Raw genomic sequence first — 16,556 nt, 5'->3', positions numbered from 1 at the left:
TGTGTGTGTGTGTGTGTGTGTGTGTGTGTGTGTGTGTGTGTGTGTGTGTGTGTGTGTGTGTGTGTGTGTGTGTGTTATCTGTGCCTTTCCCACTAACCTGTCAACTCCATTAGTGCAGAAAGCATGCCCGTGTAGTTCATCATTGTAGTGCCAGCACTCTAACTAGAATCCAGTAAGCCTATAATAGATTACTGAATGAAGTCCTAAGGTATAGGATCTCGTACATGATAGTAGCCCATTTAATAACCTCCTCCTAAAGCTGTAATCTGAGAAAACATTTGTATGCCCTTATGCTCTGGTTTGTGTTCTCAGATTACATAACAAGAGTTTAAGAAAGAGGGTCTCCCTTTTTGCCTTTGCCATCTGCTAGCTTAGAGCTGAATTTTGTTTTTAACTGCAAGAGCTGCCTTAACCTTAGTTGTCCTGGGAAAATTCTTTTTCTTGTCGATTCTCTTGTACTGCTTGGCTCGAATCCTTTTACCTTTGTGTGAAGAGTTCTGATGTATGTGTGCCATTTACTGCCATTCTCTCATTCTTTGCATAAGTAAGCAAATAAAATAAGTAATACTTGTGACCATAGGCCACTCTGTTCTCTCCACCCACGGGAAAGTGTCATAGCAATACCACTGGACCAGCATTTGAAAAGGCCTGTTTGGCTTCTTCCTGGAAAAACTGGAGTGAATGGGTGCCGGGAAAAGAATTTAGGCATCCATTGTAATATATCTGTCATATGGCACAGCTCAGATTTCGGTTTTCCTCCAGATACTCTGCTATGCTGCATATCCTAGGTAGCCTCTCAACTCCTAGGAAGTCAGAGAAGGCTCATCAGGCTAAGAAAACATTCTGATAATCCTATCCCTCCTGCGGGTCAGACAGGAGTGTAGGTCTCTGACATCCAGTGGATAACGTTCAACCTTGCCTCCCTGTGGCCCCAGGGAAGCCTTGATCAGCTGGATGAGGTGGCAGCACTGATCGCCGCCACAGTGCATGACGTGGATCACCCGGGAAGGACCAACTCCTTCCTGTGCAATGCAGGCAGTGAACTCGCCGTGCTCTATAACGACACTGCTGTCCTGGAGAGCCACCACACCGCGCTGGCTTTCCAGCTCACAGCCAAGGACAGCAAGTGCAACATTTTCAAGAACATTGACAGGTTTGTTGTGCTTGGGTCCTGTGCTCAGGTTTGTGAAGTATAAGTGGGAAATTCCGTTTTCCCTAACTTCCCCAAGTACTTAGCTGCTTCGTAGGGTAAGGACAAGGAGAAGTAACAATAGTTGGACCACTGTTATCAGACAACAAAATAGTAATCTTGCCCTTATAAGCTTACCTGTACTTTTCAGACTGCTTTCATCTTTCTGAATTTTGTTTGGTTTTCAGTGGGTTCATGGACACATTTTACATACCACAAAATACTTAAAATATTGTCTTACTAGTAAGTACAGCAAATATTTTTACCCTCCCAGGAGGACCTCCCACCTTTTGTTAACTCAAGGAAAATGCATCCTTCCTCATCTTTCCCCAGGTCAATGTTTGCCCCTTAAAAACCTAACACATGAAGAGATAGTGTTGTTCGACAGGTCCCAGCAGAGTTGTTAGAGCCCAAAGGGTTGGACAGGCTTCCCCCTTCCTGGCCGTTGTACTCCCATTTGGGCAGCATGGGCCAGCTGGGAACAGGAGCAATTCCTGTCGGCTGCCCTAACCCTGCGGTCAGGCTACAGCTAGTTTCCGCAGAGCAGCAGACTTCTAGAGGACCAAGCATACACAGAGCACAGAGCTCACTCTGGCCTCAGGGACCATGCATCAACAGGAACCTAACTCTTTGGTTTCCAGAAATCTGAGAAGACATGGAGACCAGTTATTCCACCTGCAGAAAGTTTCATCAGTGTCAAGGACTGTTTTTAGAACTTTCACTGAAAGAATTTTCTCCAAGAGCCAATTTTACTCAGCTCTCCGTTCTGGCTCCTGGAGGTTAGAAAAAGATAGGAACTGGAGAGTAATTTTGGGCAGGTATGTTGCTCCATGCATTACCCCTTCTATCTTAGAGAACCACTTATTCATGGGAAAACATTATTCCAATGCCACCATCTAAAGGAGTACTGACAAGTCTCTGTAGTAGAAATCCCCATGTCTGAGCCGCCAGTCTTGCCGGGCAGGAACTTGTCATTCATTTCCTTCCACCTGGCTGTTTCTGTGTTGCCAAGGGAAGGTAGAAGGAAATCACTTTGTAAAGTAAGTGCCTGCTACGTGACATCTCTCTCTCTCTCTCTCTCTCTCTCTCTCTCTCACTCACACACACACACACACACACACACACACACACACACACACACACGTCCTACAAGGGTCAGCTGTACTGGGGCCCATGGAATGGCATCAACAGGTCCTGGCTTACCGGGAAGAGGAGCAGGTAAACTTGATGATCTGCACTCAGTTCTCAACTCCATGCCCCCAGCTTCCTCCCACACTGTGGAAGTGTGGTGAAATGGTAGAACAGTTCTCATTTTGGCCATGATATGAACAAAGCTCTTTGTCTTCTGGTTATTTTAGGACCCATTACCGAACACTGCGCCAGGCTATTATTGACATGGTTTTAGCAACAGAGATGACCAAACACTTTGAACATGTGAACAAATTTGTGAACAGCATCAATAAGCCAATGGCAGCTGAGGTAAGCATTTCCCCTGTAATAAGATACATGAGAGTATTATTTCCATTAGAGGCTACTCTGGCCTCAACACACTTTCTCTTCATCCTGCATACAAGGTGGTTATCTGCTTGGAGTTGGTGAAGAAGGGCTGGAAGTGCTGGCCGCAGTAACCCTGAGCTCCTTGAAAGAAAGGTCCTGAGATAAGGCCCATGGTGACAGGAGGAGGTGGGCCCAAAGAATGAGACAGAGAGGCCTGCAGACAGTGGAGGCTAGCCTAAATGGGGGTATTTTAGAGGATCCAAAGCCCTAATTTTCTGTCATTTGAGACCTCAAAAGTGGCTATTTTAAAAGAGAGAGACAAACCCGGAAACACTCTTAACTACAGGTAACAAACTTGGTGGTTACCAGAGGGGACGTGGATGGAGGGAAGGGGGAAATAGGTGATGGGGATAAAAGAGCACACTCGCCCTGATGGACCCTTGAGCGATGTATACAACTGTTATACATGTTCCAGGTGTACAATATAGTGATTCAACACTGTATATTATACTGGAATTAAAATAATTCAATAAAATAAAAAAATAGCTGAAATTTAGTATTAGGAAAAAAAGTGGATATTTTAAAGAACTGTTATTTCTGCTGACTTGCATTAAAAACATCAGTACCTAAAGACTCCATAGAGTCAAACTGTGAGTGCTAGTTGAAAACAAAAGCATTTATGTCTTTTTTTTTTTTTTTTTTAATTTACTGCTATACCCTAGTCCTGCCTTAAAGCCCTTCCAAACTTGGGTTTCAGAAACATGCACAGAAGGTTCACACCTCTGTTGTTTTAAAATGAGTTCAACTGACCTCCGAAACCATGAAGCTGTTCATAGCCCTGTAAAATCAGGAAAGCTTTATGCTCATTTCCACTGAGAAGAGATTGAGTATGTGGATGGATGATGAACTGTTGTCTTAAAAGTAACTTGATGATCAGTAAGGAAACTGTTTGTGTACGACCCATCACATGACCAGTGTAGATGGACAGTTCCACCTCACCTGTTCTACTTCATCCCCCAGGGGTCCCACAGCATAATGCCAGGGCCCTCTCTTTTTAGGAGACTGACTTATGGGGGTAAGGATCTGGGGATTCAGCAGAGAAAAATTATACAGAATTTAGAGTTGAGGAAAGTCACCTATTAAAATAAGCTCCCAGCGCTCTGTGTTGAGATTTATCATTTACCACAGTGTCTACTGTAAGCAGTATTTTACCAGTGGTAAGTAATCAACCTTCAGAACATAATTCTGTCCACTGATGGTTTAATAGATAGGTCTAGTCTCAAAATAAAACAAAAACCCTTAAAATGTCATGCAGTTTTTCAGCTTGGCAGAGCTCTGGAAATCTAAGTAAGTGTTTTCACACAATCTGATGTCTTTGCAAGCAGAAAATAGCAATCTTCCAGGTTTTGTGTAATTGGCTTACTGTTGCATTTATGTAAGCCTTAGTCACAGAGCTGGCCACTTTGCTCAGGACCCCTGACATCGGTCACTAGGTCTGTACTCCTGCATAACTGGTCTTTCTAAACAGGACTGAATACACCCATTCCAGTCCCAGGCCACTTTCTGCTCTTTGCCCCCCAACCCCCACCCAGAATGTACATGGCTTGTGACTTGCCACCACTCAGTCAGAGCGGCAGCCAGGAAAGCCTGAGTGGACGGATGCCTTAAGAGAAAGAAAGCAGGAAAGGACGGGACAGAAGTAATAGGAGAGAGAGGGAGAGAGCAGGCATAAGTAGTAGAAATAAGTGAAGAAATGACTGAAGGGTCATATGTATGTGTTCTTTCCTATCTTTCTTTAATAGATTTTTTTTAAACCTGGAAGTTGTTTTTACACATCCTGATAAAATCAGGAGAAAAACTCTCCTTTAAAACGACATACCAAACTCCTAAAAACAAATCCAAACCCTGCTTGTAATAGTTACCTCTAGGGAAGAGCATGGCAGCGAGGGACTGGATGAGTGGTGATAGGGAGTTTGAGGTTTTAAACTGTTTTTGTCTTGACTGAGGTTATTTTTGTACAAGGATAGGTCAGTGTATTATATATGGAATTAAGGATGGGAAAACTTGAGTCCCAGTCAGGTCTAAATGGGCCTGGGTGCTGACCATCTAATGTCTGGTCCCTGTGGTCATAACATCATTTTAACCCTAATGTGACCATCTGTTTTCCAGATTGAAAGCAGCGACTGTGAATGCAACCCTACTGGGAAGAACTTTCCTGAAAACCAAATCCTGATCAAGCGTATGATGATCAAGTGTGCTGATGTAGCCAACCCTTGTCGCCCCCTGGACCTGTGCATCGAATGGGCTGGGAGGATCTCTGAGGAGTATTTTGCACAGGTACACTGCCTCTCTAGGGAAGCTCCACTTCTCTTCTGGAAATGGTTCCAGGTCATGGAACTCTGGAGATTTTCCAGTCGAGCAGCCATCAATTAATAAATGAATCCTCCCTGGAAAGAAATGGCTCACCCCGGGCCCAGAGTATACTTCTGGTTCCTTTCAAGAGTGACTGATGTGGCTGGTCACTGACCAAAGTCATTCTAGGAGAAAGGGGATAAACTGAGCCTTTGGAAGTATCGTTTCATCATCAAAATGTTAGATCCTGAACTTCCACAAAAACTAGGCTACCGTCCATTCACTTACCAGGTTATTCTTCTCTCCACTGAGCCCTGTGGGGACACAGATAGGAGCAAGACACACTCCCACTCATTGGCAGCTCATAAACCGTAGGGGAGAGGTGTAGACATAGGATAGGTCCACACATGGCTAAAAATATGAAGTATCTCTAAAGGAGGTATGCTAAGTGCTATCTGAGTTCAGATATGTTTCCTAGATGATTTAAAAAAAACCTTTTGGGGGAAATGGCATTAAAGTTGTGTTTTGGTTTTTTGAAAAGATTTAGATATATGGAAATAGGAAAGGACTTTCTGGGGGAGAAAGTATCATGTGTAAAATTAGTAAGGAAGAAAAATAGAATTTTTATATAAGGAGAGTAGCAATATGTAGTAGCAATATGTAGTTCACTTTGCCAGTGTGGAGTTGAAGGAAAAAAATCCAGAAATTAGTCTGAAATACAGGCCTACTTCCAGGGAAGAGGCTCTGAGGGCTGAGGTGCATGTGTGTGACAGAAACAGAAACACACACAGTTACAAGTCCTGCACTGTGGGAGGGCCAGTATGGCTGAGTGTACCACGAAGGCAGGATAAAGAATGGCTCATCGTGTCCAGAAGGGCTGGCAGGGGCATGACCAGCCAAGTACTCAGTTAGTTAACTGCAGCTTTCAAGGCTGGAAAGACGAGCTCCTGAAGTGAAGGAAAGTAGGACAGGCAGTTCTGAGCTTGCCAGAGAGAAGGGGTAAGAGTAAAAAATCCAAACTACTCCTTGAACAATAGTGGAGATTTTAAAGATGCCTTATCGATTAACCTGAAATGAGCAAGCTGAGCCAAAAGCTGGTAGGAGGCCATTAATGGGCCTCCCAGGACCCATAGAAAGGGCTTAAAATCCTACTCATAATTACTCTCTAAGTACAGGAATGGAGAATGGGAAAGTAAATTCCTTGTTCAGGTGTCCTTCTCCCAAAAAGGAATGTACTAATGTTCGCAAGCACTGTGGCCTAAAAGTCAAAAGTCAGAAATGAGGCTTCTGATCAGCTGGCCTCTGGTTCAGCACACCATCAAGAAAATGGGGATCTTAATATTCAGCTCAGTACAGGCTGGCCTTACACAAATAAACACACACTCTACTGTGCAAAATTCTCAGACTGACACACTCCTTGAGAGAGCCACATGACCAGTACCCAAACCTGAACAATCAGTTTGCCCTTCTTTCAAGTAAAAATAGAACAAGGAGGCTGCTTCAGCTCAACTGCATAAATGTTTTTCCTCCAGACAACCTCATTATACTGTGGTATGCAGTGTAAGGGCTTCAGTGTACTTCCCATTCTGTCACAACAGAGAATTTTAAAAGGACATATACTCAGAGGTCAAAATTTATTAATAATTCCTCCTGCTTCAGTGAGGGTATTGGTAAGTAGAACTGGCTTTTTAAACTTCAGGCACGTGATAGTAAAGAATACAGTGACTCCTGGTACAGTTTGGTGGCAGTGCCTTGATTCACGCTAAGGCCTAAGCCCTTTCACCACCCCCTCCCGAACACTTCTGCACCCTTACTATAAAGAGCAGTATTCCATTTGTGTTAGCATTTGGTGGTAGTAGTAGGACTTTGGAAACATCTCCAGAAACGGGTTAAGAATCCTGAGATCGGTGCTTCAGGAGGGGTTCTGGTATCATACAAGAGACTTCAGAGTCAGAAGACCTGCCTTTAATCACCCCCGCTCATCAGGTGGTTGACTTACATAAGCCTCGGAAGCTTCCTGAACCGATGTCTTCATACCTACAGTTGGGTGAGGACCCATGTTCAGAGTTGTTCTGAGAAATGAGATGCTACTGGGACAGCTCCTCAGGTGCCCCAGCCCTGTGTGTGTTCTCATTTCTTGTAGACTGATGAGGAGAAGAGACAGGGGCTCCCTGTGGTGATGCCAGTGTTTGACCGGAACACCTGCAGCATCCCCAAATCCCAAATCTCCTTCATTGACTACTTCATAACAGACATGTTTGATGCTTGGGATGGTAAGTTATCTGTCACCGCCCCCCCCAGAATATTTTGTTAATGACACAAGTTGGGCCTAAAGGTGTAAGTGAAATGTTAATTTTGTTTGCGTGTGTGTGAAAAGTTAGCTGTTGGCTGTTTGGAGCCAAATGGGGTGGGGCGCATGTGCACTCTGCATCCCCAGCACTTTGAAAACTCAATGGATGTTTGATAACTGCAGCAACAAGTCCTAACCTCTGGGAAGCATAGGTTTCCAAAGCTTTCAACAGTTTTAGCCTGTCCTTGGAGAACCTCTAGAAAGAATGCCAACAGAATCTGTGACTTAGAGTAGACTGAATACATTTTGTAATGTTGCTGATAAGTGGCTTTTCAATTTTTAACTGCAAAGGGCCTGTTTGTATTTCAGAAGCTAGTGTTAACAACTTACCTTCTCATACTCGTTTGTGCACTACAGTGCCTCTCTTCCACTTCTGAGCCCCAATCTGTCCCACAGAACCCCAGTCTTACACATGTTCCAGCCACCTAACTTGTGATCCTTTGATGTCCTTGCAGCCTTTGCCCATCTGCCAGCCCTGATGCAACATCTGGCTGATAACTACAAACACTGGAAGACATTAGATGACCTCAAGTGCAAAAGTCTGAGGCTTCCATCTGACAGCTAGAGCCAAGACCGAAGGGGACCTCATGATCTGCAAAGGGCACTGTGAATCACAGTCATGTAAATAAGAGGTGTTCCTTTCTAGTGAGGAGGTTAAAGAGATGGTGTTTAATATTGGACTCTGAATCATCCAAGTCCCCAAACTGCATTTTTAGAAAGTTACATTCCATGAAGAAAAATACATGTTCTTTTGAACACTGAAGAGACAGAATAAACACAGGGCAAAATCCTTTGTCCTGTTGTCACCCTGTCTGTCCTCATCAAACCATGGAGCTCATTTACTAGCAGGACACATGCAGCAAAGACTTGGTGCCTGTGAGCCCATCTTGCTGGATGACAAAGTAGCTTAGTGTTCAGCTCGTCTCTTACCATAAAAGTCACTGTTAGCTTGACTATCTTCCTCAAGAGTCTCAGTCTGAAGGATTCATAATACTTAAGAACAAGAAACTATATAAAAAATGAGCAAAACAACTAGGACCAAATAACTGATAAACTAGTTAGTTTCACCGCCTTATGGCTAAGCAGTTCCTTTGCTCAGTGGTGTGACACCCAAGGCAGACCACAGCCTCGGCCTGGTGAGTGCCTTCTGTAGACTGGTAGCAGCAGCCCGTGTAGCCCTCCTTCCTAGAAAAGAAATTCATTCTAACACAAAGCCCTTCATGATGGGGAAGGGACTGACACCTTGTTTGGGGGGGGTGGAATCCAAGAGCTTCCCTTACTGCTAGTTTACAGAGGCAGTCACAAGGCACTATGGTGAGTATATAAAAGCCATTAAATTTGCCCTTGGATAAGTTTTTTTTTTTTTAAATTTATATACATTTGCTGTTTAAAATTTTTATTAAAGCACTCTAAATTTACTGGGTATAAGTCCATGGAGTAGGTTGTGCCGTGTACCATCTATACATATATATTTAGGGGAGGGACTGGGCAGTTTCAAGGTTCAGATGTTTTTAACCTATCTATATTTGAGACCTTGCCATTTTGCTTTAATGTAAAAAAGACAAGACTGCAAGATGTGTAAATAGATCAGAAAATAGGCATAAGGGGAAGCAGTAAATACTATTTTATGCTCTTAGTTGTATGCTAAAAGCTTCTAAAGCACAAGTGCATATTTTTATACAGCTCTTTTGAAAACTTTCTGTGATCTACATGAAGTCAGACTTGAGATTTTCCTTTCTCTTTTACCAAACAACCCTTCTCTATGTATTGTAAATATCAAACTCAGTAAACAAAATATCTTCCTTTTCCTCTTCAAATCCTCTGTACTCCCTGCTGCATTTTTAAGAGGTATAAACAGAGGCTGAATTAGTTGAATAGTAGTTACTTTTTTCAAATGAAAATTGGAATGCAGAACACTTGAAACCAGTACATGGGAAGAAAAAAATGACTTATCACTACATAATGTGCCAATGTTTTTTTTCTATGTTTTGTACCAAAAAATGAAATCATATATGACAATTCCACGCAAAGAAATGTATCTAAATTATTTTTGTTAGAAAAGCGAATGTGCTTGGTCAGGACAGCAGCTAGCTTTGCGTTGTAATGCTGCACTATGTAAATGTGATGAAAATGTTTTTGTGATGTACTTGTAACTAAATTCCTACAGCCATTTTTCATTCCCAACAGCTGTTTTTTATTTTATCTCTTTGGCCTAAACTTTTCATTATTTCAAAATTTCGCTTTAGTGTCCTTTATTTCATGAGTCACACACTTTACTTTCAGACACATTAAAGTCAGAATGTCAAAATCCCATTTTAAAGAACTAAAAAAACTTGCCTAGGCTTCAGAAGCTGGCTCCAGACAAGGACAGTCTTTACCTTGCCATGTCATTTTCAGTTCCATTCGGTAAGTAACATTTATCAAGATGTCTGACATTTTCTGTATGAATGTTACAGCTTACTCCCTGTAATGTCAGATTAATTTCATAAGAACTTAAAGGCTTTAAGACTGCCAGGTACCAAAGCTTTAGCACAGCTATGATCTTAATCAGTGTGTAATCCTCTGAATTGCTAACTAAATATTATATTCTTCCATATAGTCTTTCAGCAGGTATAAACTATTATAAATGCCTCTTTATACTTAGTTGTTTACTAAAACATTCTGTGTTGAAGGGACCCCTATTGATTGAGAAGAATGCAATCTAATATAGGTAGAAGTCACATTAGGACTACTACTTCACTAGAAGTTAGTTATAAGGTCATTCTTGTGGAGGTAACAATGTTTTATAATTCTAAGTCATTATTTACTTCCAATTTTAGATTTTAAAATTTGCTTCCTGTCTAAGTCAGGACTGGTTAGTCTTGGGGGCAAAGGACAAGCCTCCAGCTGAGAAAGGAAAGATACAGTGCCCCTGAAATTTAGGCTCTTGCTTGTATTATGTGAAGACAGCCAGAGAGGGAGGTAATAGGGGATTTTTAAATAAAAATGACAAGGCCCACTACATAGTGTTACTTTGGGTGCTTCAAGGTCAACTTCTAGCAGCAGTCTACATACAACTACTAAGCAGCCATCAAGTCTGAGCCCTATTAGAAGCTCCCATCTTCCTTAGTGGGGGGGGCTTCCCTCCAGACAGATAAGAGGATTAATGGTGCTACTTACAGTACTGGTTGCTCCCAAAACTCACCTATAGTTTCTGTCACTCCATGGGAATAGATTACTAACCCAAAACCTATTAGGAAATAAAGCAGTTAAAAATCTATGAATTCCTTGTATAATTCATGGAAGAGGTCTTATACAACTCAAGCAAACAACGTGAAAAAGACCTCGTGTAAAATGTCCAAAGAAAAAGCTAGCTAGTAACAGAAGAAAGTCCAGCTATTGAGGAAAATTTTAAAGCCTGAAAATGACTCAGAGATACCTAACTAAAGTGGTCAACAATCTCATGGAATAGGGCTAACTGCAAGGCCTTACCTGCGTGGGCCTCAGTTTCCTCATTCCTAACATTAGGGCATCAGTCTGGCATAGATGACCTTAGCTCTTCCAGTCTGGAGGTAGTTGTGGAAGCAATGGTCAAAGATAAAACTAGTAAAAACACTTTATAAAAATTCCATTAGAGATGAGTGGGATGAACAGGTGACTAGGCAGAGAGCAAAGGAGAAGGATCAGTCTTCCAACATTGTAATAGGATTCTTTGATCAGCACTTTAAGAATAACTCCACTTTCTTTTTTAATTTTTATTCTTTAGTATCAAAGGGGAGAAAGAATATTCTGTTCTAAGGCTGGTAGGGTGATAAAGAGGATTAAATCTGAGTGGTCACAGCAAGTAACTACACAAATGAAGCCTTTCTCAAGTATTTCATATTGGAGGAACGGTAAGATCAATCAGGTACTTGCGGCTCCAGTCTCTGACTTGGGAAACGCTGTACCTCTTTACTGATCTAGCTCTCATCCCCGGCATATCTGAGGGCCAGGTGCTGGTCTGGTCCCAATCTAGCTAATCACTATTTGGCCAATTCACATGGGGGAAAAATACACCCTGGTAAGATTCCTATTGATCTGAGTTTATAGGAATTGTAGTAGCTAAACTAAAACACAACAAAAGCATTTAAACAAATTACTTGGCACCAGCAACAAAAAAAGTTGGAGTTAAACAGTAAGAGACTCAAGTTTGCTCAAAGAACATTCTTAATTAGTTACCAAAGACCAGGGAATCTGTAGGAGGTAGGATATATTTATCACACAGATTCTTAATCCAACAGGTTCTAAAGAAAACCAAAGAACAAAAAAAAAAACTTCTAAAGAATGCCACAGTTATGCTGTTCTATTTCCACCTCTTCACAGGGTCTAGGTTCAAATGAAGCGGCTCAAACCCAGCACTCACCCCTTGAGCAGCAACACAAAGCACAATCTCTTGGAGGTCTCAAGGTGTAAATTCAAGATGTGCTACATGTCCTACCTGTTATTCAGTGGATTTTTCATTTTTACCCCAAAATATCTTCTATAATTATATATATTTTCTTAAAAGTAGGCTCATAAATTTTTTAAAACAGGTATAGTTAAAATACTCATTTTGAGAATAAAGGCAGGTACTTCAAAATTCAGAAAGGCCTAAATGAAAGTACATGTAACTTTTTAAAAAATTTTCGTGATGAATAAGAATGTAATTAGAGGCAACGAAATTATACTAAATCAAGTGAGTGAGAGGTTCTGAGCACTTTTCTCATTAAACGTAAGCTCATACAATTTCTGGTATAGAATTTTTTTTAAGTGTTATTTTAAAAAAATTTTCTATACGGACACTAGGCTAAAATTCTTTATCAACCAATATTTGTGCTCTGATCTGAATACTTTCTGAAAATTCACTGCTGAAATTAAACCCATTTCCTCAGTGGTTTCAGGTTACTGCTCTGTGAAAAGTCAAACAAAAAACTTGCAGTGGTATTCTTTGGTGAATGTTAATACCTGAGAAACAACTTGCAACTCTTGATCTGGGGGTTGTGAGTTTAAGTCCCTCACTGGGGGTGGAGATTACTTAAACTCTTTAAAAAAACAATACATTACAAATTTGAGTATTACCCTGTATTTGATGTTCAAGGTTCATGCACATGTGCTCCAAATTCCTTCAACTAGACCGCAAGATATAAGTCACCATTCTCCTCTAACTTTTGAAATAATTTTAAACTGCGCAATCCAGATTCTCTTTCTCCGTTTTTCCACAAAATAATGAGATGGTCAGCAGAGCATGTCACTAGTCCATGATCTTCAAAGTACAGAAACATCTGTAAAGAAATTTAAAGCCACTGATTATAGGAACTTCAGAGAGAAAAGGTGAGACTAACATGTGCTTGTAAGATAGGTAACTTGCAGAGTTATTTGAATCTGAATATAAAACTCATTTTTCAGGAGAAGTTGTGTAATGGTCTAGCATTATCTTGTATTTTAATAATCAGAACTACACTACCTATCTTTGTGAATTCCCACAGCATCTTCTTCAATTTTACTATAATCGAATTCTTCAGGTATTTGTTTTAAATTTATCTCAGAAGTCCTGCCAGAACTGCTTCATCAATTATACCTCCCTTATTATTTATGGACAAATGGCTACCAGTAAAATGTCCAAACTCCTAATTCTGCAAGACAAACACTGGCTTGAGCTCTCTAATCCAGAAGCATTTACAGAATGCCATCTATATGCCATGGTCCCTACCATGAAGAAGGTTCTAGTTCAGTTCTGAAAACCACATCATAGTTGAAACAAAGACCATGTAACCAGGTACTAAAAAATGTAGTTCACACTAGGATTTGCCATAAAGAGAGAGGATCTAGATCAGTAACCACCGAAACTGTCAAAGCTTCAAAAACCTAAAACTTCTGAAATGAAGGGAAGGTCATGCCTGGTGAAGAAATAGGCTGGAAGAGAAGAATTAAAAAAGAAAAGTGTTCATGAAAAGGCAGCAGAGCTACCTCTGCAGTAGAGAGCAGAGCTTGGCGAAGCGAGAGTAAAACAAAGGAGAGAAATACAACATCAAAGAACAGGATGGGAGTTCTCTCTGAAATAACAATTCTGAACAAAGCAGGATAAGGCCTCAGCTGATGATCCGTAAGTGAAGAGGGGGAAGGAGCGGAGCAAAATACTACAAGTAACAGGGTTGGCTAGGGAGTAAGGGTAAAAACATAAAAGGAATGAGGAAGAATGAGGAAGTTCAGGAGGTAGCACCTAAAAGGGAGCCAAGATTTTTCTCAAAGAAGCCAGAGATATTTAAAGAAAAACTTCAATGTCAACACTTTCAGGAAAATTCCTCAGGTCGACATTATGGCAGATATGCCACTTTGAAGGTTACCCCATTTATTTTTTTAAAAAGATTTTATTAATTTACTTGAGAGAGGGCAAGAAAGCACAGAGGGAAACTCCCTGCTGAGCAGCGAGCCTGATGCAGGACTCGATCCCAGGACTCTGAGATCATGACCTGAGCCAAAGGCAGATGCTTAACCGATTGAGCCACCCAGGCGCCCCTACCCCCACCATTTAAAAACCTTTAGTGGATACCTACTATTTTAAAAATAAAGCCAAAATTAATCTGATGCAAAACTACTTTCTCAGGCTTATATCTCCTACTAGTGTCTGTTCACAGAAAACCACTGCTCCAACCCAGCCACTCTGCTCATGCCACCACGGAGATGCAATCTTTGCACTTCTACCACATTCTGCTCTCCCCAATACAAAACTACACAATAGTTACCTAAGCAAAAGCAAAATTAAAAAACAACAAAAGGAAAACAACTGGTGGTTAAGCGACTGCCTTCGGCTCGGGTCATGATCCTGGAGTCCCAGGATCGAGTCCCACATCAGGCTCCCTGCTCAGCAGGGAGTCTGCTTCTCCCTCTGACCCTCTTCCCTCTCGTGCTTTCTATCTCATTCTCTCTCTCTCTCAAATAAATAAATAAAATCTAAAAAAAAAAAAAAATTTTTTTAAAAAGGAAAACAACTGGGCTACGTGTTAGAGGAAAGCAAAGATAAACAGGACCCAACACCCACCATTAGGGAACTCAGGGTCACAAGGCTATGTATGTTAACCCTCCCCAACCTTCCAATTCCTGAGCACTAGCTGTCTACAGTCATCTGAGCCTGCATGAGCAGCTTAGGTTAACAACTTAGTTGGGCTGTACCCTTCCGCTCTAGAAGACCTAGGAGGGCAAGGATTGTATGACCTGTATCTTCGTAAACTCCAGTGTCTAGTATACTGCCTAAAACAGAAGCAATGATTGGTAAGTGCACTGCAGCTGCCCTGAAGCATAAATGCACATTCAAATGAAAAGTAATTTGTTCCTCCCTGGCTGGGAAACAGGGAAGAACAATTTAAGAAATTCATTACTTAGGGCTCTGCTTATACTACTACCAGTTCCAATCCTCTCCTTATCTCGAATGATCTTATTCCTTTCATTATCAACAATGGTGCATATAGTAAATATTAATGTACTTCGATTTCCACAAGGTAGAATTGTATACATCTTACAATTCTCAACTAGTATTTTCATATATGCACAACAATAACCAAGACCCTAAGTCTTAGGAAAGCTAACAAAATATCCTTCAAGAGGAGGTAAAAACAGTACTCTGTTCATGAATGTGATAAAGGCCCCTGGAATTCCATTCTGCAAGGCTTTAATTCTACATATATAACCCAACCCTCCATGCACCCTCTACTACTGTTAGGTATGCAACATGATTCACATCGTGATTCTTGGCTGTCTCCATTTCATAAATAATGGTGATTAAGCCCATTTTTAGAAGCAACACATTCCTTGCTTCATCACTTTGTGTCTCTGTAAAGGGAGATCTTAATTGCACCTATCCATGTTTAGATTCAGCAAAAACATACAGAAAAAAAAAAAGTATAGGTCTTTATGAATGCCCTAAACCTTTACATGCCTATTAAAAATAATACCTCCACAGATGAGGAGTGTCCAATCAAATCTCCAATGAGCTCCAATGAACATGGAGGAGCATTTTCTTGTTGCTTTTTAACAGGTTGGCTGGCTTGCTTGTTCACTCTTCCAAATCCCCACATGTTAAAAAAACCTAGAAAAACAAAATCATTTTGGTCATTTCCAAAATTACTGGACTCTTTACTTAGAATATAAGATCAGAAAAACAGAAAATTTAAATGCAAAGATGTTCTGTACTTTAGTCAAGGGCTAAGGGGATGGTATGAAACACTAAGCTAGCGTTTTTGTAAATCTGTTATTTCATCTTAACTACCAGGTTTGCTGCTCATCTCTTTTATTGCCCCTACTCACCCACTGGTAAAGGTGTATTAACATGACAAAAAGGCACTGGGAATAAAAGAGGAGAGCAGTAAAAGCCCTGAATGTCAGTGTCCAAAAAAAAAGCCACAACACAGATCTATCAACAAAGTGTAGATGAAAAGCAACGTGTGTCCAAAAACAGTATCCTAGTATGTCGCATGACCAGAAGAAACTCCAGAGGTAGCAGCATCTGATTTCTTATGCAAAGGTTGCTAATGAACCAGGATTTTGTTTTTCAAAGCAAACACCTGCAGGTCGAGAGCTCATGAGATTATGATATAAACACAAAAGTGTTTTTTTCCATAAACTGAGTTCAATATTAATGCTTCCAGGCTGAAAGAAAACTTGAATTTGGTATCTGATGGTACAAATCCTCCTTGTGTATCAAGTATTATGACAGACAATATAAAATGAATAATTACGTCAATGGGTCATTTGTTCAGAAATTAGAGTTTCCCTTAAAACAATAAAATACTAGTTGACTTGAGATGAAAAAAAACAGGCAGTTCTACATTAGAGCAATATTAAGATATGATCCGAGATCCCAACTAGCATATTCTTCATGTGAACATGCGCCTTCTGCCTTTCATAGGAGAAAAGACACACCTGTTGGTACAGGTTCAGCTGCAAGCTGCTGTTTTTCTCTTAACTCCCAAATGCGTACACTGCCGTCTTCCGAGCATGAGATTAACTGCCTGTCAGAACAGAAAATCAGTAATAAAAAGAGAATGCGCCACGGAGGGCCAATGCGAAATCTGCAGTGAAAGAATCAGTGGAGCCCTCAACCGCTTCTCTTCGGTTCTGGGCAGGAGCTGATAAAAATCGTAATTTAACATGGCTTTACAATGCAAAGTAAAAGCA

At 40.9% G+C, this 16,556-nt stretch overlaps 2 protein-coding genes across 26 annotated transcripts in view; one reads left to right on the top strand and one right to left on the bottom strand.

Annotated features, from left to right (window-relative positions):
- Positions 1 to 9,623, top strand: part of PDE8B (phosphodiesterase 8B) — a 228,942-nt gene extending 219,319 nt beyond the window's left edge. For all 6 annotated transcript variants that reach the window (XM_073905300.1, XM_073905299.1, XM_073905298.1 and 3 more), the window contains 5 exons: positions 936 to 1,153; positions 2,548 to 2,668; positions 4,856 to 5,023; positions 7,182 to 7,311; positions 7,844 to 9,623. In XM_073905300.1, coding sequence (XP_073761401.1) covers positions 936 to 1,153; positions 2,548 to 2,668; positions 4,856 to 5,023; positions 7,182 to 7,311; positions 7,844 to 7,953 — 747 coding nt within the window. In that variant the 3' untranslated portion in view covers positions 7,954 to 9,623. The remainder of the gene's footprint in view (positions 1 to 935; positions 1,154 to 2,547; positions 2,669 to 4,855; positions 5,024 to 7,181; positions 7,312 to 7,843) is intronic.
- WDR41 (WD repeat domain 41) overlaps positions 1 to 16,556 on the bottom strand; it is a 99,101-nt gene that overhangs the window by 30,044 nt on the left and 52,501 nt on the right. For 11 of the 20 annotated variants that reach the window (XR_012382031.1, XR_012382015.1, XR_012382018.1 and 8 more), the window contains 4 exons: positions 16,302 to 16,390; positions 15,335 to 15,468; positions 12,465 to 12,667; positions 2,393 to 2,681 (listed from right to left, as the gene is read on the bottom strand). Coding sequence is in view for 1 of the 20 variants with exons in the window: in XM_025892733.2 (XP_025748518.1) it covers positions 12,515 to 12,667; positions 15,335 to 15,468; positions 16,302 to 16,390 (376 nt within the window). In the remaining 19 variants the exon portion in view is untranslated. Of the gene's footprint in view, positions 1 to 2,392; positions 2,682 to 9,374; positions 9,853 to 10,572; positions 10,618 to 12,452; positions 12,668 to 15,334; positions 15,469 to 16,301; positions 16,391 to 16,556 lie in introns of those variants that run through there. The other 9 variants (XR_012382021.1, XR_012382024.1, XR_012382025.1 and 6 more) reach the window with 5 other exon arrangements.

This window comes from Callorhinus ursinus, unplaced genomic scaffold (assembly GCF_003265705.2).
Source record: "Callorhinus ursinus isolate GAN/ISIS: 27379988/994484 unplaced genomic scaffold, GSC_fseal_2.0 scaffold23, whole genome shotgun sequence".
Lineage (NCBI taxonomy): Eukaryota > Metazoa > Chordata > Mammalia > Carnivora > Otariidae > Callorhinus > Callorhinus ursinus.
Note: the sequence above shows the minus strand (reverse complement) of the source record. Positions and strands in the feature narration are given on the sequence as shown.